General features: G+C 41.0%; 2 protein-coding genes across 14 annotated transcripts in view; one reads left to right on the forward strand and one right to left on the reverse strand.

The window, feature by feature from the left end:
• Window positions 1-5354, reverse strand: part of ARL13B (ARF like GTPase 13B) — a 77219-nt gene extending 71865 nt beyond the window's left edge. For 4 of the 9 annotated variants that reach the window (XM_081547594.1, XM_081547586.1, XM_081547540.1 and 1 more), the window contains exon 1: window positions 4840-5195. In XM_081547594.1, coding sequence (XP_081403720.1) covers window positions 4840-4898 — 59 coding nt within the window. In that variant the 5' untranslated portion in view covers window positions 4899-5195. Of the gene's footprint in view, window positions 1-4839; window positions 5196-5247 lie in introns of those variants that run through there. The other 5 variants (XM_081547562.1, XM_081547499.1, XM_081547519.1 and 2 more) reach the window with 4 other exon arrangements.
• A 6616-nt stretch (window positions 5355-11970) lies between these two features.
• Window positions 11971-24069, forward strand: part of PROS1 (protein S) — a 72719-nt gene continuing 60620 nt past the window's right edge. For all 5 annotated transcript variants that reach the window (XR_014070575.1, XM_081547455.1, XM_081547471.1 and 2 more), the window contains exon 1: window positions 11971-12154. Coding sequence is in view for 1 of the 5 variants with exons in the window: in XM_081547446.1 (XP_081403572.1) it covers window positions 12079-12154 (76 nt within the window). In the remaining 4 variants the exon portion in view is untranslated. The remainder of the gene's footprint in view (window positions 12155-24069) is intronic.

The raw sequence follows: 24069 nt of genomic DNA on the forward strand, positions 1-24069 counted from the left end.
CTTCAAGTAGTGGTTAAGTCTTTGGGTTGGAAGTAAGGATTTGAGAGTCAACTGTGACGTGGTAGCTGAAGTCCTATCTTGTGAGACTGACCATAAAGAGAGAATATGTAGAAGAAGAAAAGAGAGTCGAAGACAGAACCTGGAGGAAACTCAGGAGTCAGGTGAAGAAAGACTAACTGGCAAAAAGAGACAGAAAAGGAAATAGGTTAAATAGAAAGGTTAAAAAAAAAAATTAAGAAAAATAAATCAGAGAATTCCCAAGAAGAGAGTGATGTTAAGTGTTATTTGATGTCAAAAGATTGAAAAGTATCCACTGGATTTAATAACCAGACATCATCTAGTGTAGCAAGAAAAACTGAAGGGTCTGGGTAATGCAGGAAGTTCAGGAATGCATGAGAGGGGAGGAAACTGAGAAAGTACCAGTCATATGGGATCAGTTGTTAAGTCTGGAGTAAAGGGAAGGAGGAATTTGGCTGCAGGCACAGGATTGTTTAGAATGGCAGACACAGAACAACAACCTCCTAAAGATGTCCACATTCTAATTCCCCAAGCCTGTGACTGTGCTAACTTACCTGGTAAAAGGAACTTTGCAGATGTGATTAAGCTAAGGATCTCAGATGAGGAACCTATCTTGGAATATCCAGGTAGGCCCGATGTAATTACAAGGCTCCTTACTTATAAAAAGGAAGAGATCACAGAAGACAGAAGACATTATGATGTTGGCTTTGAAGATGGTGGAAGGGTGTCACAAGCCAAGAATGTAGGCAGTCTCTTTCTCGGCCAGAAAAGGCAAAGAAAAATATTCTCCCCTAGAGCCTCCAGAAGGTAAACAAGCAACCCTGCTGATCCATTTTACAGCTTTGATCTCAGAACTGCAGGATAATAAGCTTAAGTCACTAAGTTAATAGCAATTTTTACAGCAACATTAGGAAACATTTCACTTGGTTTATTTTTTAGGTAAGAGAGGCTTACGTATGTTTACATACTAAGCAAAGAACAGAAGCGGAGCTCTGAAGACAAAAGAGAAAGATTTTGTATTTTTGATGATTAAATTGGACAATAAATTTTGGGATAAAAATTTAGGTTTAATCTTACATCTGAGAAGTTCTTTCTGTGATCTCTGGCTGCATGCTGAATGACTGAGGTTCACCGGGAAATGGAAAGAAATGGAATAAACAGAACTAATTTATTCCTAGAACTAGCCTTGGAAAAAGAACCCTTCTGTTAACAGAAAGGGAGGAAGGGAAGGGTATTTATGCTGACAAGTGCAAAATGAATTGAGGAAGTGGTAGTTTAGTCGCTAAGTCATGTCCAACTCTTGCAACCTCATGGACTGTAGCCCACTGACTCCTCTGTCCATGGGATTTCCCAGGCAAGAGTACTGGAGTGGATTGCCATTTCCTCCTCCAGAATTAAGGAAAGTAACCTACTATCAGCACTTGTCTCCTAAGATCAGAGTTATTATTTACTGAGTAACTACTATGTGCAAAGCATCAAGTACTTGGATAAATTTTCTTTCTCAAAATGTTGCAAGACAAAAATTATGCACACTTGACTAGGGGGATAGTGCCAAAACTCCTACAATTCAGATGCAAACCTGTATGACTCAAAACACTACATTGAGAAATCTGGTAGACACTACCATAAGCCAGTGATTAAGATTAACAGTACCAGTAATAAGACATATCAAAAGCAGGTACCCCCGATATGATGTACTGAAAAGGACATTTCACCTCCATGGTATTCCTTTACCCAATTATGCACCAACACTTTTATCAAGTCACAAGAAAACAATGTGAGGGATATTTTACAAAACAATTGACAAGTACTCTTCAAAGTCTCAAGGTATGAAAGACAAGAAAAAACAGAGGCACTATTACAGACTGAAGGAGAACAGAGACACAACAAAACAATGCGGAATCCTTGATTAGATCCTGGACAGGATAAAAAAAAAGCATTAGGTGTTAAAACAAGTGAACTCAGAATAAAACCTATAATTTAGTTAACAGCACTGTACCAATGTTAATCTCTTAGCTCTGATCACTGTATCATGAACTCAAAATAAAAAGTTAAAAAAAAAAAAATCCCACTGATTCTACAGGAGAAAGTCACTTATCTATGAGTCTAGCTTTCAGTCTATTCAAGGTTAACTTTATGGAGCAGCAGAGCCTACGTTTAGGTTCTCTCTGGTGGTTAACAATAGCACATATGGTATTCCTGAATTCCCTGGCATTCTGGTCTGACTCCTGTCCTAGACTGGTGCTTGATCACTTGACCTCTGATCCCTGCCTTGGTCCTATCCACACATTCTGACTATGCAATCTAATCCCTGATTCCAATCTCCAGAATAATATGCTTGTTTGGAGAGTATCTAAGTAAGGACAAACAGGTAAATACAAAGGATGCAGTGTAAAGTTGGCAAAGTAACTTCAGAATAGAGTGTATTAATGATCATCTTCTCTCTTACACACACTCACTCCTCACATTTGCAAACATATCGTCATAAAATATAAACATGAAGGGGAATCTCAATAAGGAGCAGTATAGCATAAAGCGTAAAAACTACAGAGCAATATATCATAAAGCCACAAAATTGGATATATTTTTACTATCAGCTTGCTCATTTTCCATTTGTTCTGGCAAATGGACTTCCTGCTAGTATTGTTCCCTTACAGATTTGCAAAGGAGTTATCAAACTACATACAATACTTTGCAAATATTTACTCAGCCATTATTATGAACCAGGCATCAACAGGGTACTATAAAAACAGGTATAACTCATTTATTTTTAAGTTCTATGACAGCGCTATCCAACATTGAGAGATTTTATCCATGTCCTTCATATTAGGCCATGATCTAGATTAATGAGGCCCAATAAAAAAAATATAGTGCAAGCCATATATATATAAGGCTAAATTTTCTAGTAACTGCATTTTAAAAAATGAAAATAAAAAGTGAAAGGTCATGTAATCAAACTGAAAAAAAAAAAAGACTGATATTTTCCTTTTTCCTTCCTGTATAATAAATCTTCAAAATCTGCTTTGTATTATACACTTTGCATGCATGTGTACTCCGTGGTGTCTCTTTTGCAACCCCATCGACTACAGCCCCCAGGCTCCTCTGTCCATGGGATTTCCCAGGCAATAGTACTGGAGCCGGTGGTCATTTCCTTCTCAAGGGATCTTCCCCACCCAGGGATTGAACCAGTGTCTCCTGCATGAGCAGGCAGATTCTTTACCACTGAGCCACCTGGAAAGCCCTATAGCATCTCAATTCCGACTAGCCACGTTTCAAATGCTCAACAGTCATATGCAGCTATCACTACCCCATTGGACAGCACAGATCTTGATACTACTATTTATTAAACAAAATAAACTGAGTTATAGGGTTAAATTTCAATTTGCTTATTAATCCAATCCAATCCAATTATCTTTTCTACTCAGAAATCAACACATTCTCTGTTCTCTGAACTCTGTACTTTCTTTAATCATCCCAAAGATTATTACATTACAGCTACTGTGAGAAGCAAACACAAAGAGTAATGAATTAAATTGAAAACTTCTTTGGAGTGAAAGGTTTTTGAATGTTTTTAATTAAAAGGACACATGCTACTATTGTGCTTTCTTAGAAAAATAAAATACATTTTTCAAAAACCAGACACAGAGAAAAACAAGGGACCATCTATTATGAATGATCCTCCAGGCTTAGTAGAGACTGCAATCAGACCAGAATATGTTGAAAACAAATTAAATCAGTCTACACACCCAACATATCTTTGATTCTTGAAAGTTGATCATACCACTTATAAGATTCACATTCATTTAAGAGTTAATATGGGGAGAATTCAAAAGTTTCATTTAAAGCAAATTTCCAAATACAGACATACATTTTTCCTTGTAAGTATAGTTTATCATTCTTTAAAGTATAGTTCATCCTTATGGCAAATACGTATTTGAAATGTTAATGATTTAAAAAACCCAAAACTTTTGCTATAAATTACCGTTGGCTTAATTCTAAAGTAGAATTATAAAAAAAATCAACATTATTTATAAAGACAAACGAACTTAAGATTTCTTTATAGGTTGAGTAGCTCAATTTTAAAAACATCATTTTCACTGATTTCTTCCTAGCACAGTGCCTGGCACGTGGTATTTTCTCAATAAATGAATGAATACCAAGTAGCGGGCTCTAAATATTAACATATTAAGCAGTTAAAACAAAACGTTAAAAAGCAGACTTTTTCAACTAAAGGGCTTAACTAGATCTCATGTAAAAACTGAAGCACACCACAGTTAAGAACACCTTCCATCAGTTATTCTCATTTAATTCAACACTCCTAGAGCACAGATATTATCTTTTAATATGAAGGGGGTGGAGCCAAAAGTGGGAAAGTCATATAATTATTAAGTAGTGGAGAAATTCCAAGTCCAAGTCCTCAAACAAAACAGTGTGTGTGGTGGGAAGTTGTCTGTAGATGTTATGAAAATACATCTCACGATGCTCTATTAAAAAAAAAAAAATCCCATTACAAAAGTTTCAGGGGAAAAATACACAACGGATAGTCTCCAATTCCACACACACAAAACTCACAATTTTTTAAGAAATTAGGACCCACTTAAATTATGACAACAATCATTACAGATTAGAACTTAACTGCAACTAAACAGAAAGGCAACGTCCTCCTATCGTTCCCTGAGGACCTAAATCAAATCGGGAGCGAAAGCATCCCCAGTGGCCTGTGAGAGACTCGAGCTGGAGGCTGAGAGGCGGCGCCCCTTCCTTGGGGCGCAGCTGGTCCCCTCCCCTAGGAAGGCACCTGGCCAACTGGCTCCAGCCTACCTGACGGGCTCCCGCCACCGCTTGAACCAGTTGCAGCAATTGGCCATCAGACTGAACATCCCAGGCCGCTCCACCCTCCGCCTCCCATCCGAGCCCGGAGCGGAGATGGGCCGCTAGTCCTCCTGGGCCGACTCCTCGGGGACGCCGCCGCCGCTCCGAGGAGGCCCAGAGGAGAAGGGGCCTGGAGGAGAGGCCGGGAGGAGGTTGAGGGCGGTCACTCTCAGAACCAAGCCCAACAACCGCGCCCGCAGTCGAGCGGAAAACCTCGCTCCCCGCCTACGCAGTGGGGACCAAAGGCGCAGTTACACAAACCCGGGCAGGGTTATCTTGCCGCCAGAGAAAACCCCCGCGTCAACGTGCTGACGTTCCCCCCAGGCGCGGAAGGCCCGCCCCAAGCACCGCCCTTACACTTCTCCAATCACCGTTGGACGGCCCGTCGCGAGGCGCTCTCAGTGGCTGAAGAGGCCAGGCTCCCCGCCCCCGCCGGGGGTGGGAGGGAGAAGGGGGAGGGGCTTGAAGAGAGAGGGAGATGGGGCAGGCGGTTCTCGTAGCTAGGCAACGGAAGCGTCCAGAGCTGAATTGAGGGATTTCCGACAGTTCTTAGGCTAAGAGGTACACTTATCCAAACTGTGTGATCGTGCTGCTCCTTGTCTGTCTCCAATTCCAACTGAGATCCGGAGATCTCAGGTCTTGTGCGTGTTTTGTTTTGTTTCTTAAAGCAAGGAGGGGATCCTGTGGGATGCCTTGCGGACACTGGCTGCACAACTACAGAAACAATACACTGAGACAATCAAGTTAAGAATGAGGGGGAAACTCATTCGCTAACTATCCAATAGTTTAGATGAGAGTGACGTTTTAGTTTGTTGTTGTTCAGTCGTTCAGTCATGTCCGACTCTTTGCGACCCCATGGATTGCAGCACGCCAGGGTTCCCCGTCCTTCACCATCTCCCGAAGTTTGCTCAAGCTCATGTTCATTTGCTCAATGGGTGAGTCCTTTGAGTTGGTCCTTTCCGATGAGTCGGCTCTCCGCATCAGGTGGCCAAAGTATTGGAACTTCAGCTTTAGCATCAGTCCTTCCAATGAATGTTCAGGGTTGATTTCCTTTAGGACTTGTTTATTGTTACATAGAATGTGAAATGGAATTGTATCATATATATTGTGTGGAGGTTATGCTTACAAAAGAATATGTTCATTTTGGAAAGTATGAAAAAGGAAAAAGATGAAGAAAATAAGATCTCATACTCACCACTTAAAGGTAACCAGTATTAAATTTTGATGTATGTACTTTCAGGATTTTTAGAGATGTAGATTGCTAGCTATTTAGTTTCTGCAAGATCGAGATCATGTCGTTGTTGTTGTTCAGTTGCTTAGTCATGTCCGACTCTTTTCGACCCGTGGACTACAGCACCCCTGACTTCCCTATCCTTCACTATCTTCCGGAGTTTGTTCAAACTCACGTCCATTGATTCGGTGATGCCATCCAAACATCTCATCCTCTGTCGTCCCCTTCTCCTCCTGCCTTCAATCTTTCCTAGCATCAAGATCTTTTCCAACAGGTCAGCTGTTCACATCAGGTGCCCAAGTATTGGAGCTTCAGCTTCAGCATCAGTCATGCCAGTGAGTATTCAGGGTTGATTCCCTTTAGGATTGATGGGTTTAATCTCCTGGCAGTTCCAGGGATTCTGAAGAGTCTTCTACAGCACCACAGTTCAAAAGCATCGATTCTTTGCGTCTCAGCTTTCTTTATGGTCCAAATCTCACATCCATACATGACTACTGGAAAAACCACAGCTTTGACTAGACAGACCTTTCTCGGCAAAGCGACGTCTCTGCTTTTTAATATGCTGTCTAGGTTTGTCATAGCTTTTCTTCCAAGGAGCAAGCATCTTTTAATTTCATGGCTGTAGTCACCATCTGCAGTGATTTGGGAGTCCCCCAAAATAAAGTCTGTCAATGTTTCCATTGTTTCCCCATCTATTTGCCATGAAGTGATGGGACTAGGTGCCATGATCTTAGTTTTTTGAGTGTTGAGTTTTAAACCAGCTCTTTTACTCTCCTCTTTCACCTTCATCAACAGGCTATTGCTATTTTGTAACATGTTGTATTTTATTTAAAGAGATATGTAATATCTGCTTTTCTATTATATTCTCTGGAAATAAGTAAATGGCAGGTACATTTCTATAGGAAGAAATGAATGCATTATATGTAGGGATCCATGTGTTCATTCAGTCTCCAGTTAAATATACTTATTTTCAAATTCTAGTAAAAAAGAGAGAGGGCCTTAGGAAGCCCAGTGTATCCAAGAGAAAATAATGGTTTGGGATTAAGGTAGCTCTAGTTTTAAAATTAACTTCTGTCTTTTACTCACTGATGAAACCCTAATCCCAACTCATATAGCTTACTGGCTCTGAACTCAAATAACCTCATCTGTAAAATGAGAATCACAATACATACTTTGCAGGGCTGCTAAGATGATGAAATGAGGAAAATAAAGCTCAGGTGCAATTTCTAGCAAATAATAGCAGATTTCTGAAGTTGGTGATACCTGTCCCATAAATATTTATGATATATCTCCTCCTACCTCTGTCTCCAAACTGTTAGGGATCTTGTTCTCTGTTCACATTGTCCTATCTTAATAACTTCAGTTTTCTTTCCAGTTTCTCCAGAGTGTATGACCTCTACTGGCTTTCCTAACTGAACCAGCCATTCCCCACCAGTGCTAGGCTGCCTCTCCCCAGAGCACCCTTCCAGATACTATAATACCTCTGTAACTACAATTAATACAGTTAGCGCTTCTAAAATCCTTTCCTTCCTTGGTTTCCACAATTATATGCTATTTTGGTTATCTTCTGATCTCACTGATTATTCCTCCATCAGCTTCCTATTTATATTCCTTAAAATCTGACTTTGTTCCTCTACTTTTTCTTAAAACATATGTTCTCCTGGAGACTCTAATAACTATTAGACTTCTGTACCTGAAGAGCTGTACTATACTTACTGTCCTTGAGCATATCGGGACCTATGCTTAACCCCTGCTCTACTTCATGTCAGGCTAATTCTGGTAGTGGTACATTACCAAATATTTCTGATACCAATATGCAGTTGGTCAGTTAGTTAACTAGCTGTTAGTTTTTCATTATATTAAATGGTTTGATGGACATGTGCTGCTCACTATTTCCAGTTCTCTTTTTGCTTTTACAAGCACATGAGATAGATACTCCCACTGTCTTGAAGACATAAGACCTCCTTTGTTCAGTGAAATATGAGTGTGGTGGCTGTATCACTTTTTGGTGAAGGCATTGAGCTGGTCCACAATTCTTCATGTTCTATCTTCCTGTGCAATGCTAACTATGGAAACCTACTTTACCTCTGAAGTACTACAACATAAAAATAGCGTGGAATGATGAGGCAACACATGGAAGACAGCTGCCTAGAAAGTCCTGTAGTAGACTGCCTATAACCAAGAAATAAACACTTATTTTAAACCACTGTAATTTTGTGGCTGTTTTGCCACAGTACAGACATGTTTGTTCTGAGTGAAAAAACAGTCTTGCTGTCATCATTCTAATTAAGATTCGTGCTTCATTTTCCAGACACTGTTGAATTTGCATCCTAAATGTTACCTGGTTTCTTTTATTTCTCTCCAGTTTTACCGAGATAAAATTAACAAATAAAGTTGTAACACATGTGATGTACAATCTGATGATTTGATGTATGTACGCCAGGCCTCTGTGTCCATCACCAACTCCCGGAGTCTACCCAAACCCATGTCCATCTAGTCAATGATGCCATCCAACCATCTCATCCTCTGTCGTCCCCTTCTCCTCCTGCCCCCAATCCTACCCAGCATTAGGGTCTTTTCCAACGAGGCAACTCTTTGCATGAGGTGGCCAAAGTATTGGAGTTTCAGCTTCAACATCAGTCCTTTCAATGAACACCCAGGATCGAGCTCCTTTAGGATGGATTGATTGGATCTCCTTGCAGTCCAAGGGACTCTCAAGAGTCTTCTCCAACACCACAGTTCAAAAGCATCAATTCTGCAAAGAGTTGGACATGACTGAGCGACTGAACTGAACTGGACTGAACTGAACTGAACTGATACATTGTGAAATGGTTTCCACAATCAAGTTAATTAACACACCCATAACCTCACATAGTTACCTTTCCTTCTTTCTTTTTTTCTTTCTTCTTTCTTTTTGGGGAGGGGTGAGACTTTGATACTGCCTTAGCAAATTTCAAGTATACAATACAGTGCAATTAACTTTAGTCACCACGCTGTAAGTTAGATCCTCAAAACTTATTCATCCTATAACTGAAAGTTTATACCCTTTATCAGCCTCTCTTCATTTCTCCACCTCTCAGCCCCTGAAACAACCATTTTACTCTCTATTTCAATGAATTTAACTTTTTAAAAATTGTACATGTAAGTGATTACATGCAGCATTTGTCTTTCTTTGTTTAATTTCACTTCACATAATACCCATGTATAAATGTGAAATATACATAGATAGATACATAGGTAGATAGATTGGGGCATAAATATTATCAGACTTATACTGTTAAATTGAATTTAGGTGAATGTTTATGTACCAGTCACTCTTCTAGGCACTAGGAAAATAGTTGTGAACAAAACATTCAAAAATGTCTGCCCTTGTGGTTGTATTTTACATTCTAGTAGTTGTGGACTAAAAAAAAAAAAATGCACAACATGAGAGTTGCAAGTTAGATTTTTATTGGGGGCAAGATGAGGACTACAGTTGGGGAGAGAACATCTCAAATAACGCTAATAAACTGTTCTAAAGAGGTAGCAGAAAGGTCAGTATTGTATGATTTTTGTCAAGGGGGGCTTTATGCAAAAAAGCACAAATTTTGGCAGAGGCTTATTGCTAGTGACACGGAGCATCTATCACTGTTAACAGTTTTAGTGGTTTTCTAGATATGAGAAGATGCAAGAATTTGGCATCATAAAATCCGAAAATATGTAACTTTCTAAAGGCCCATTCTGTCAATTTTTCCCAGAGCACAGAGTGCCTCATTCCTGATCTCCACCCTGAACTCTTTTCAGGGTGTGTTGAAGGTCAGCAGCTTCAGTGGCTAATGACTTAATCTTTGTAGAGGTAGATGACCAGTACCAACTTTTAGTAGACATGGTAGAGAGTAATGAGGATGCAGATAATAGACATAATAAGTGGGAAAATATATTAGTAGAAGATTATATGGAGAAATGTAAAACTGGGTGAGGGAATGGGATTAGAACCAGGAAAAGGGATTAGTTTGCCAGTCAAATTTTGGATAAGATTTAATTAAAAATTTAGAAGTGTACTGAAAACAAATTTTGACTAAGTGAAATTGACCAAATGCTAATCAATATCGAGCTAAAGGTGACATCATCTTCACAGAGTGAATTCATGCAATAAAGTAAAAACCTGAAAATTTCTCCAAAGATGTACTATTAAATTTTAAAACATTTCAGGGTATAATTTTTCAAAATTCAACATTACAGTGTAGATAGGACACATAATTTTTCAGCATTGACAACCAATCCTAGGACTGTGATGTACATTTGTGGTCTTAAAATGACTTAAAAGTTTCACATTCGGTTGAACTTTTTTAAAGATCGAGATTTTTTTTAGGTCCCTTGCATTTCGCTAACATTTCTTTCTTCATACTCTATATTTTTTAATGTCTATATGGGTGATGCTTTGTTATGAACGCTGTTGATTCATGATTTTTGAAGTCTTCCCTTGTGAAATATTGATATCTCAAAGCCAATATTCTACTCTTAATTCTTTCTCACGAATGAGGCAATGCTGTGGCTTAAATGCATTTAAATATTCAATAATTAAATACAATACTTAAAAGGTCATTTTGTTTTATGTTCTGATTCCTAGCACACCAAACAATTTTACAGAGATTAGACTTATATTTTTAATTAAATCACCTGGGTTTGGAATAAATCTGAATAGACTGACATGGTAGAGTCAGACATACCAAGAAGGAAGTTAAATTAAGAGGGAAGAATATGGATATGTTCAACAACTCCTTTGCACATTTTCAGATATAATGACCCATATAAACTTCCATCCAGCTGGATCACAGAACCACGGAAAGCTAGAGCTGGGAAATACCCTTGAGAGAGCATCAGCCTATTTGACACACACAGGAAATCAGTCGATATGTTCACTAGGCAGAAATATTGGAAGTGATGCTAGGAAGCGTGCCTTAAGTACGTGCTACTCTTTAACACACTAATTGCCTCACATGTGTTCTCTCTAAATTCTTCCCTCAACACTGTAAACACTTACTATTATCTCCATTTTACAGATAAAACAATTAGTAAACCGCAGAGCATGGCCACTCTAATCTAGGCGGTTCAGCTCCAAACGCAGTCTTAAACATTAATAACATGTTTCAAATGTGCATGCCTAAACACAAAAAGCAGAGGTAATATGCAAAAACCAAAAATGAGCTATTTGAAGGTGACAGAATCCGATACATTCTCTTTTCTCCCCGAACTTTTTTTTTTTGCTATACTTTCTTTACACTATAAATGCAAGAACAAAATTGAAGCGTCGATGATCAAAATTATCACTTTAGCTTCCATTATGTCTGTTCTCCGTGGCCAACTTAGAGTTCTCATTCGCTTCCAGGTTTTGGTTAACATCTTTATCAGATGGTTAACATCAGATTTTTTTTCCTTCTAAGCTTTAAGCCCTGATCTTTAAGAGTCTGACACGACTGAGCGACTGAACTGAACGGAACTGAACCCTGATCTCTTGAGTCCTCAGTTTTCTGGGCCACTCAGCCTTCCACTCCGGCTCGCTGGAGGTGGCGGTGGTGGCGGAGATGGTCGTTTTAAACGCTTTTGCGTCCCCTTCTTGGCAAACTTCATATTCCGGAGACCAGAACGAAGCGCTGGAGCCTGGAAAGGGCCAGGAAGGATGTCTCGACAGTGTTTACCAGGCCTCCAGCTCTCTCCCTGAGCCCTGCCCCCAGCTCTGAAAAGAAAAGCTTCCAGGAAATGTCCCTGTTATCACTTCCCCGCCGGGCGGGGGGCTGGGAGCGGGCGGTCCCCTCCGCCCCCGGCTCCGCTGCTCCTCGGGCGAGCTGGCTCGCAGGCGCCCCCGCGCCGCAGTGCTCAACTAGCGGCGCCCGGGTCATAGCTCCGCCGCGCGCCGGGCGCAGGGGTCCCCGCCGCGACGCGCCGCCGCTTCTGCCCGCGCCTCCGCCCGTTTCGCCATGAGGGTCCTGGGTGGGCGCACGGGGACGCTGCTGGCGTGCCTCGCCCTAGTGCTTCCCGTCTTGGAGGCGAACTGTGAGTAATCAATAGCGTCTTGTCTTCTTTCCTCAGCGGTGCCAACTGAACTACGAGCCCTGGACGGGTTTTCTTTTCTGGGGCTTCAGCCTCCTAGAAAGTTTTCAGTAAATGCTTCCATCAGCAGTGTATCTAGCGGGTGTTGTAATGGTGGGGCAGGGTCAATTGGGAGTCGTGTTGCCTACCGGACAGATTCTAAAACAAGAGTGATACTAAACATCAATGAAGGAGTTAGAACACCTACGTACCAATTGCCCCTAACAGTTGAAGTTCCCGGTCAGATGACAGGGATGAGCACACTGCAGTATAAAAGTGGGGAGGAAAGGCAACCCACTCTGTCTTCCATTTGTACAAGCGCTTGACCCCAACCGGCAACCCCTGCTGCAGCCTAACTCCCTTCTGCAATTTCTGGACTTTGATCTTGCTTTGCTTATCTCAACATTGACAAACGAATTGTTAGGAGATGACTGCGCGTTTGCATAGCAGATGTCATTTTTTAACCCTGAAGTCAAAGGGACTGTTAAATATTGTGGTTCTCAGATCGTTTTTTACTGACAGTTTTTGGCATTGAGTGCGACTCTTCTGAGATCGTCGCAGGAATTCTTTTTAGTTTATGTTCGTGTTTCCTTTTCTTTATGTTTCCGTGCCTGGATTCAAGGCAGGATATTGAGTTTTCTCTACAAGAATATAGTCATATCAAGGTATTTAGTACATTTTAGTTGCCGCTTAGTTTGTTCTCTAAAGTTTAAGCACATTCACTGGGCAAAAATGCTTTCTTGTGATATGTTTTATTCTCAGGAAATGGCATGGGAGAGATAAACTGAATTACACTATAAAGGGTTAAAGCTCCATTGTAAGCTTCACAAAGATATAATTTTAGGAGAATTAAATAGAATTTACTAACATTCTTCGGTGGTTCAGTGGTAAAGAATCTGCCTGCCAACGCAGGAAACGCAGGAAACATGAGTTCCATCTCTGGGTTGAGAAGATCCCTTGGAGGAGAGAAGGACAACCTACTCCAGTCTTCTTTCTGGGAAAATCCCCTGGAGAGAGAAGCCTGGTGGACTACAGTTGATAGGGTCGCAAAGAGTTAGACGGGACTGAAGCGACTGAAAATACACACACACAACATTCTACTGGTTTTTATTAGTTACAGCTCAAGATGAATGTGGTGTTTTAAAATTCTAATTTAAAGGATAAAAGAACATTTATTGATTTTATATTAAAGACCTGTAGCAGAACTTCGACGTACAAACCTCTGTCATTAAGCCTATATGCAGACCACATACACTAACTCATTATCTATATAGCTCAGCAGGACAATCAAGTGTTTGTCCGATAACCAGTGTTTTGGAAAGGAGAAACAGGCAAAAATGGCTTGCTACACTTACTGTTTGTCACCACAGAAATTTGCTAAACCATTTGTTTTGTAGGGATTGTTACATTTTTGTTGAATCTTTCGTTGTTGTGTAGTTGCTAAGTTGGTTTTACAACCCCATTGTCTGTAGCTGAGTTAAAAATGATGTGTGTGTGTTTGTGATTATACCCATATAATCATGCCATACATAGGGAGAAATACACTTGTTGTATATACACACTGATAGAATAGATAAACTAATTCTTTTATAAAGAATGAATTTGCAGAATTAATTCTTCATATGTCCATAAAGAATAGTTGGCCCTATAACTCCTTTGTTTTAAAAAGTATGGTAGTTTAATGGGATTAAAAATCATTTCTGGCTTATTGATGAGAAAACTGAGATATAGATGGAATGTGTTTACTCCCTAAGATTTTAAATTTGAGATAGAATTAAAGTTTTAAATATTTGTTATATGATTCATTGTTTAGTCCATAGAAATAGTCGCTAAAGGAAAAAGTTTATAAACTTTTTTGAAATTGTTTAGAGATGTGAACTGACTTTTCAGACATGCATACATCTAGATTTGTATCTATATGTATATCTATCTATTGATTTAAAGTTTATTCTTTTATATATTGCATCCCACACTAAAGGCTGTGTGAAGAAAAATAAAGGAAAGAGGATGTCCCTTTTGGCTGTGCTAATTTGGTCCTTTCCAGACATCCACTTCTGCTTAGGTGTCTACCCTTGACATTAATGACTCGTGTTTTCCTTCTCTTTTCTATTTTCTGATTTTCTGAATTTTTTTTTTTTTTTTTTTTTACCATTTATCTAGCTTTGTCTTTTCTTAAATTCCCTTTATTTCAGAGTTCAAAATGTAGCACTGATGGAGAGATTTTTATTAAGTTTAGGTTCGAGTTGGGGTTGGTACTGGAAGAGTTAGAGACAATGTCTGGTATACAGCAGCAGCATCAATAACAACACCCTGTGCCATATTCTCCTGCTGTTAATCACATCTAGGATGTATAGTCATGCTTTTCATAATCAACCTTTTCTGTCCACCAAGTTCAGTAAACTCTTTAATAGTTAAGTGATAGCTATTCATATTTAAACTTTTAAAATACTGTGAGAAAAATATGAGAAGCCTGATAATACCTATATTAATTAATAGTCGTCAGCTATAAGGAACAGCAATGACTGTTGATAGCTAAAACCAAAGGGAAGGAAGTAAAGAAGGAAGAGGAAGAGAGAAAAAGAAAGAAAAGAAGAAATACAGAAAAAAAGAGGGGAAAAAAAAAGCTGAGTGAATTTATTGGAAAACTATGTAATGGTATGTTGAATTACCAGCCCTAGGGAAGCCAGGGACTTGGGCATTTAGGTGATCTATATAGTGGAAACTCATGTACTCACTATGTTAGGAGCTGCCATCAGATAAACCAGTTCTAACTACCTTTTGCTGCTGCTGCTGCTAAGTCGCTTCAGTCGTGTCCGACTCTGTGCGACCCCATAGACAACAGCCCGCCAGGCTCCCCTGTCCCTGGGGTTCTCTAGGCAAGAACACTGGAGTGGGTTGCCATTTCCTTCTCCAATGCATGAAAGGAAACGTGAAAGTGAACTTGCTCAGTCGTGTCCGACTCTCAGCAACCCCATGGAGTGCTGCCTACCGGGCTCCTCTGTCCATGGGATTTTCCAGGCAAGAGTATAGGAGTGGGGTGCCATTGCCTTCTCCAACTACCTTCTAGTTCTGTGTATACTTGTTCATGATTGAATTTCTTAGAAAAGAGAGCCTGATTATTTTGGCTTAGCTTATTTCTGGAGTCCTGTGAATGACAGCTCATTAGAATCAGCAAGAGTGTCAAAAGGACCACTCCCACAAAGGAATGGATGCTGGGAAGGAAGCAGAAACAACAGAAGTCTACACATTCCAGTTGGCTGTACAACATACATACATAACGTTCTATCCACAAACACTGAAAAATATTTCTAATGCAATGCATATATTTCTAATATAATGCAAATAACTAATGTACAGCAGGAAGGACCTCTCTTTAACAGATTCCAGTCACCACACTCAGAGAAGAAGGCTCAAGGCTACCATTTCCTAGTTAAGTATCATCAGATGATGTCGATGTTTCCTCTGGTTCTGTCACAGTTCTGTGTCAATGTGGTGTGCTTTATGGATTGGAATGATACATCAGAATACAAACACATCCTATATACCAAAAAATACTTTTACAAAAAACAAGCAAGGGAATATGGGTACTGGCTTTAAGGGTTGCCTGTGTCTCTTGGTTTTAAGCTGGGACTGGTATTCATGACTTCCTACTTCACTACCCAATTCATGTGTCTCTTGCTTTTAGGCAGTTCTTCATGTCAGATTTTTTTTTTTGTCCACTCAGTGAGATGAACCACACACTTATTGAGGAAGAATCTGAGCCCTGTTGTTCCCCTCAGAAGATTTTTCCATCTCTTCCCTTACAATTGCTGCTATGTATAGTAGCTATACTGGAGAAGCAACACTTTGAGATTCTTTTTGTCTCAGAGGGCACTAACTGAGCTCTCAATAATTGATCAGTGCATAATTCCATAAGATATAATGGACCAATGAAAGCCAAAATAATCATCCCATTGACTTACTTTGTGGAATTAATTCCTTTGAGGTAAAGTTATGTGGCTTAGCATAAAGCATTGAACAAGTCTACCAGTATTTGTGCTGATGGAAAAATTAAGTCTAAATGAAGAGTAAAGCAACAGCCTGAAGGCCATATGTACCCACAGACTTGTGTGTTACTCCTCATAGCGGTTTAAAAATCAGAAAATTTCATCTAAAAATTTGTTTTTATGACTTCTTTGAAAAACAAAGATCTGGCAATACTGGGCTCAAATTCTAACATAGCAAGATTCAGCTAGAGCTGATTCAGAGCTACCATTTTTTAGATGGAATAAACCATCTCAGTAAATTCTCTGCTGGCTCAGAAGATAAAGAATCTGCCTGCAATGTGGCAGAACGGGTTCAATCCCTGTGTTGGAAAGATCCCCTGGAGAAGGAAATGGCAACCTACTCCAGTATTTTGACCCCAAAAATTCTGTGGACAGAGGAGCCTGGAGGGCTACAGTCCACTTGAGAGTTGGACCTTCTCAAGATTGCTGAAATTCCAAGTATTCCTCATTGTTTGTCACCAAATTCTTTTCCCTTATTTATGGAACCTAGCTGAACTTTGTTGATTTTTGAGTTTATAAGCCTTGCCCCAGATTACCTTGAGAAGGAACACAACTGACAATCATTAAGTGGGCCATTGTATCCCCTTTTATAATTTAGAATCTCTGGCTTGGGGCTGTCTTGTGAACACTGACTTAGAACACAAATATTCTCAGCTCTGGGGCAATTCTTGCCCAAACTTCTTTGTTTCTAGGCTTAAGATCTAATTCTTAGCAGGTCTCTGAACAACTGGACAGACTATTTGTAACCAGTGATAAGGTAGCATAGATCCTGATCTCAGATAATTTCTCATTCTAAGCAAAGTGGACAATGAGAAAAACTGCTCATCTGTCTGCCCATTGTGAGGGTTTTCTTTCTCCTGTGCCCTTTAGGATCACCCTTGAGAGAGGCTGTAGTTCATTTATGGCTGTAGCTTTGTAGTGGGTCTACCTCTGGCTCATGTTGGTACATCTTTTCATTTTTGTTCTTGGTCATAGGCATTTCTACTTGAGTCTGTGAAGGGAATAGAGGGACGGAAAGAAGTCAAGGCCATTTAACGTTCCTTTCGGCTCATCCCATTCATATCATTTGAACACTGAACTACTGTCATAACTAAATTTATGGCTGGATGAAAAACATGGCATCTAGTTCGTGATGAGCTATTCAAATCACAAAGTGGTCCTGTGTTCAGATCTTCATGTAAGTCCAAAAGGACACCAGGAACAGTTTCTCAAAGGGAAAATAGTTGCTGAAAGAAATGTGACTCGCTCCCAACTCAAAGGGAGCACTACTGAAATTCTTCTGGGGCTTACTACAGTCTCTCAAGCATACCCTGCCATCCTATGGACCATTTGACTCCAGTTGGATCTGATGAGTCATTGGCCAGGCTACAAGACAGACCACTTGAAGTGAACTTTGGACTAGCTGGAGAGCATTCTCTTGTTTTGGTTCCCACCTACATTTGGCAGCTTTTAGACTCATATGGTTAAAACCTCAGAGTAGAACATCTAAAATTGGAATGGATGTGCCTTAAATATAAGAGGTCCATCAAAATCTATTCTTTCATCTTAGTGATAGACACCCAGGTATATAACAACTTGTTTGTCACTTGAGCAGGAATATTCCAATATGACCAGATTGCTGCTGAAAACAGTTTAGTGTTCTCAGATCTGGGGAAGGAATCGCAGTTTGAAGATTGAGTCTTATCGGACCTATAATTTCAGGAAAGAATTCCCTTTATCAGCTGAGGCTGATAAACCTCAGTTCTAAACAGATACTTTATATCTTAGGTGTTTTGATCTTAGATCTTAGGTATCTAATAATGACTAAAGTTTTGGAAGTCTCTTTCTTTAGTGCAGTTACCCAGTGCATTTATTTTGCTTTGGAGAAAACTAGGAAAAAAGTGTACAGATGCTTCCTCAAAGGCATCTCTCTCCTCCTTCATTCATGAGGTTCTGGATCTATCCAGATTCAACATTGCTAATTAAGATGAGGTGGTGATTTCATTGTATTATTTGCTAACCCAGAGAATTTGGGGGTGAAAACTTCAGTGAATAATTTTGTGGGTTGTCTTTCCATTTCGATATTGGGAGATCCTTGCCTGTTAATCCTTTCTCCAAGATTTGACCACTGACTGATTCAGGTCAGTATAGGATGATGCCTAAGCTCAACTACCCAGCTTCCTCCTATGGCACTTGAAATCTGGTAGCCCAGTTTTTGTTGCAGCCCCTTGCAGCAGGATTTCCACTCTAGGGAGAACAGCCAATACAGCTTTTTAAAAATTCTGATGATTTCCTCAATAATCTATGATAATCATGAAAATATATTCTTTTTTTTTTCTATATTAGGAAGTGGGGAGGATAAATAAGGAGGTGAATAGGTAAGAATCACATGAACAGTTCAGGCAGAACATCAATCTCCTATCCTTTGTATATTCTTTCTTTTATATTATGTCAGGGAATATCTGGTTTTTCAGTGTTGTTCAGTGTGTGCCAAGGTTTTGTCTGGGATGGCATTACCCAGCCTGGCCAGCTGTTAGAACTGAAGCTGGTGGCTCTAGCTCACACATGGAACAAAATTAGCAATCCAAACTACACAGCATATTAAAAATTAGAGACATTACTTTGCCAACAAAGGTCCATCTAGTCAAAGCTATGGTTTTTCCATTAGTCACATACAGATGTGAGAGTAGGACTATAAAGAAAGCTGAGCACCAAAGAATTGATGCTTTTGAATTGTGGTATTGGAGAAGACTCTTGAGAGTTCCTTGGGCTACAAGGAGATCTAACCAGTCCATCCTAAAGGAAATCAACCCTGAATATTCATTGGAAGGACTGATGCTGAGGCTGAAACACGAATACTTTGGCTCCCTGGTGTGAAGAACTGACTCATTGAAAAAGACGCTGATGCTGGGAGAGATTGAAGGCAGGAGGTGAAGGGGATGACAGAGGATGAGATGATTGGATGGCATCACTGACTCGATGGACATGAGTTTGAGCAAGCTCCGGGAGTTGGTGATGGACAAGGAAGCCTGGCATGCTGCAGTCCACGGGGTCGCAAAGAGTTGGACACGACTGAGCGACTGAACTGAACTGAGTGCATTCAGCCTGATTCAAAAAAATATACACCTTTTTGTATTAGCTTTCTATTGTTATGTAACAAATAACTGTAAACTTAGCATCTTAAAATGATACAATGTATTATCTCATAGGTTCGTAGGACAGAAGTCTAGGCATGAGTTCAGGGAGCTGAACCTGAACTCCATGGTAACTCCATGAGAGAACCAAATAAAAGATATGCTATGGAGTGATAACACTTTAATCCACAAATCTTCAAATTAATACTCAAATCACCAAATCTCAGTAACTTAGCAAAATAAGAGTTAATTTTTCAGTCATGTGAAGTCCAGTGTGGTTTGTGTAAATCTCTTACATCTTTAGTTGTACCATCTGAAACACATGGCCCCCAGTGTCCCTGAAAGAAAAGAAAGCAATGGAGGAGGCCTGCTTGTTCCTGACTGCATAGCATGGAAGTGACAAAACTAACATCTGCTTATAGTGTAAATAGCACCCAACCCAAGAAAGCACATGGAATGTTTGGTCGGCATTTTCCCTGTTACAAACATTTTTCCCCAAGGTTAAGACTCATATTTCTTCCTCTACGAGAAGGACAGATACTTCAGTTCAGTTCAGTTCAGTCGCTCAGTCGTGTCCGACTCTTTGCGACCCCATGAATTGCAGCACGCCAGGCCTCTGTGTCCATCACCAACTCCCAGAGTCTACCCAAACCCATGTCCATCGAGTTGGTGATGCCATCCAACCATCTCATCCTCTGTCGTCCCCTTCTCCTCCCGCCCCCCATCCTACCCAGCATTAGGGTCTTTTCCAATGAGTCAACCCTTCGCATGAGGTGGCCAAAGTATTGGAGTTTCAGCTTCAACAGCAGACCTTCCAATGAACACCCAGGATTGATCTCTTTTAGGATGGATTGATTGGATCTCCTTGCAGTCCAAGGGACTCTCAAGAGTCTTCTCCAACACCACAGTTCAAAAGCATCAATTCTTCGGCGCTCAGCTTTCTTCACCGTCCAACTCTCATATCCATACATGACCACTGGAAAAACCATAGCCTTGACTAGATGGACTTTTGTTGGCAAAGTAATGTCTCTGTTTTTAAATATGCTATCTAGGTTGGCCATAACCTTCCTTCCAAAGAGTAAGCATCTTTTAATTTCATGGCTGCAGTCACCATCAGCAGTGATTCTGGAGCCCCCAAAAATAAAGTCTGACACTGTTTCCACATCTATTTCCCATGATGTGATGGGACCAGATGCCATGATCTTAGTTTTCTGAATGTTGAGCTTTAAGCCAACTTTTTCACTCTCCTCTTTCACCTTCATCAAGCGGCTCTTTAGTTCTTCTTCACTCTCTGCCATAAGGGTGGTGTCATCTGCATATCTGAGGTTATTGATATTTCTCCCGGCAATCTTGATTCCAGCTTGTGTTTCTTCCAGCCCAGCGTTTCTCATGATGTACTCTGCATATAAGTTAAATAAGCAGGGTGACAATATACAGCCTTGACGGACTCCTTTTCCTATTTGGAACCAGTCTGTTGTTTCATGTCCAGTTCGAACTGTTGCTTCCTGACCTGCATACAGGTTTCTCAAGAGACAGGTCAGATGGTCTGGTATTCCCATCTCTTTCAGAATTTTCCACAGTTTATTGTGATCCACACAGTCAAAGGCTTTGGCATAGTCAATAAAGCAGAAATAGATGTTTTTCTGGAACTCTCTTGCTTTTTCGATGATCCAGCGGATATTGGCAATTTGATCTCTGGTTCCTCTGCCTTTTCTAAAACCAGCTTGTACATCTGGAAGTTCACGGTTCACGTATTGCTGAAGCCTGGCTTGGAGAATTTGAGCATTACTTTACTAGCATGTGAGATGAGTGCAATTGTGTGGTAGTTTGAGCATTCTTTGGCATTGCCTTTCTTTTGGATTGGAACGAAAATTGACCTTTTCCAGTCCTGTGGCCACTGCTGAGTTTTCCAAATTTGCTGGCATATCAAGTGCAGCACTTTCACAGCATCACCTTTGAGGATTTGAAATAGCTCAACTGGAATTCCATCACCTCCACTAGCTTTGTTCATAGTGATGCTTTCTAAGGCCCACTTGACTTCACATTCCAGGATGTCTGGCTCTAGGTGAGTGATCACACCGTCGTGATTATCTGGGTCGTGAAGATCTTTTTTATACAGTTCTTCTGTGTATTCTTGCCACCTCTTCTTAATATCTTCTGTTTCTGTTAGGTCCATACCATTTCTGTCCTTTATCGAGCCCATCTTTGCATGAAATAGTCCTTTGGTACCTCTAATTTTCTTGAAGAGATCTCTAGTCTTCCCCAATCTGTTGTTTTCCTCTATTTCTTTGTGCTGATCGCTGAGGAAGACTTTCTTATCTCTCCTTGCTATTCTTTGGAACTCTGCATTCAGATGGGAATATCTTTCCTTTTCTCCTTTGCTTTTCGCTTCTCTTCTCTTCCCAGCTATCTGTAAGGCCTCCTCAGACAGCCATTTTGCTTTTTTGCATTTCTTTTCCATGGGGATTTTCTTGATCCCTGTCTCCTGTACAATGTCACGAACCTCTGTCCATAGTTCATCAGGCACTCTGTCTATCAGGTCTAGTCCCTTAAATCTATTTGTCACTTCCACTGTATATCATAAGGGATTTGATCTAGGTCATACCTGAATGGACTAGTGGTTTTCCCTACTTTCTTCAATTTAAGTCTGAATTTGGCAATAAGCAATTCATGATCTGAGCCACAGTCTGCTCCTGGTCTTGTTTTTGCTGACTGTATAGAGCTTCTCCATCTTCGGCTGCAAAGAATATAATCAATCTGATTTCGGTGTTGACCATCTGGTGATGTCCACGTGTAGAGTCTTCTCTTGTGTTGATGGAATAGGGTGTTTGCTATTATTAGCAGTGCGTTCTCATGGCAAAACTCTATTAGCCTTTGCCCTGCTTCATTCTGTACTCCAAGGCCAAACTTGCCTGTTACGCCAGGTGTTTCTTGACTTCTTGCTTTTGCATTCCAGTCCCCTATAATGAAAAGGACATCTTTTTTGGGTGTTAGTTCTAGAAGGTCTTGTAGGTCTTCATAGAACCGTTCAACTTCAGCTTCTTCGGCGTTACTGGTCAGGGCATAGACTTGGATTACTGTGATATTGAATGGTTTGCCTTGGAAACGAACAGAGATCATCCTATCGTTTTTGAGATTGCATCCAAGTACTGCATTTTGGACTCTTTTGTTGACCATGATGGCTACTCCATTTCTTCTAAGGGATTCTTGCCTACAGTAATAGATATAATGGTCATCTGAGTTAAATTCACCCATTCCAGTCCATCTTAGTTCGCTGATTCCTAGAATGTCTATGTTCACTCTTGCCATCTCCTGTTTGACCACTTGCAATTTGCCTTGATTCATGGACCTAACATTCCAGGTTCCTATGCAATATTGCTCTTTACAGCATCAGACTTTGCGTCTATCACCAGTCACATCCACAGTTGGGTATCGTTTTTGCTTTGGCTCCATCCCATCATTCTTTCTGGAGTTATTTCTCCACTGATCTCCAGTAGCATATTGGGCACCTACTGACCTGGGGAGTTCATCTTTCAGTGTCCTATCTTTTTGCCTTTTCATACTGTTCATGTGGTTCTCAAGGCAAGAATACTGAAGTGGTTTGCTATGCCCTTCTCCAGTGGACCACATTCTGTCAGACCTCTCCACCATGACCCATCCGTCTTGGGTGGCCCCAACACGGCATGGCTTAGTTTCATTGAGATAGACAAGGCTGTGGTCCGTGTGATCCGATTAGCTTAGTTTTCTGTAATTTTAATTTCATTGTGTCTGCCCTCTGATGCCCTCTCGCAACACTTACCGTCTTACTTGGGTTTCTCTTACCTTGGGCCTTGGGTACTTCCTCTCGCCGCCGCCGCCGGCCCTCAGCCCCCAGCCCGGCCTAGCTGCTGTCGGCCGCCGCCCCCGGCCCCCGGCCTGGCCTAGCCCCTCTCGGCCGCCGCCCCCGGCCCCCGGCCCCGGGCCCGGTCTGCGCCCTGTCGGCCGCCGCCCCCGACATCCGGCCCGGCCTAGCCCCTCTCGGCCGCCGCCCCCGGCCCCCGGCCCGGTCTAGGCCCTGCCGGCCGCCGCCCCCGACATCCGGCCCTGCCTAGCTCCTCTTGGCCATGCTTCTGCGCTGAGCCGTCGCAGCCGCCTCGGTACTTATTGCCCATTTAAACCTTTGGCAATATATATTACACAGTGAGAAGTTGTTTTAATTATCTGAATAGAATTTGTCGTAGAGAGAGAGCATAATTAACTATTCCTACTAACAGACTACCTGGGAACTTAGTATAATGACGTTAAGTTGGCTGTTAAAGTGGCAGCCTGAAAAAAATATTATAACAGTTAATATTGAAATTATTCCTATGGTGAGAATTGTTATTATTTTAGAAATTGCCTTGAAAATGGCTTTAGAGTCAGGCTGTGAAGTCCCCAAAACATGATCTATAGCTTTATTATTCAAGTGTCGTCCAGTGGCCAGAAGAAACATTGAAAAGTGAAGTCGCTCAGTTGTGTCTGACTCTTTGCGACCCCCATGGACTGTAGCCTACCAGGCTCCTCAGTCCATGAAATTTTCCAGACAAGAGTACTGGAGTGGGTTGCCATTTCCTCCTCCAGGGGATCTTCCTGACCCAGGGATCGAACCCGGGTCTCCCGCATTGCAGGCAGACCTTTACCATCTGAGCCACCAGGGAAGCCCAATTGCTGGGGAGTTTATTAGAAATGAAGGGACTTACCT

The sequence above is a fragment of the Giraffa tippelskirchi genome, chromosome 2 (genome assembly GCF_054371585.1).
Source record: "Giraffa tippelskirchi isolate mGirTip1 chromosome 2, T2T-mGirTip1v1.2.pri, whole genome shotgun sequence".
NCBI lineage: Eukaryota > Metazoa > Chordata > Mammalia > Artiodactyla > Giraffidae > Giraffa > Giraffa tippelskirchi.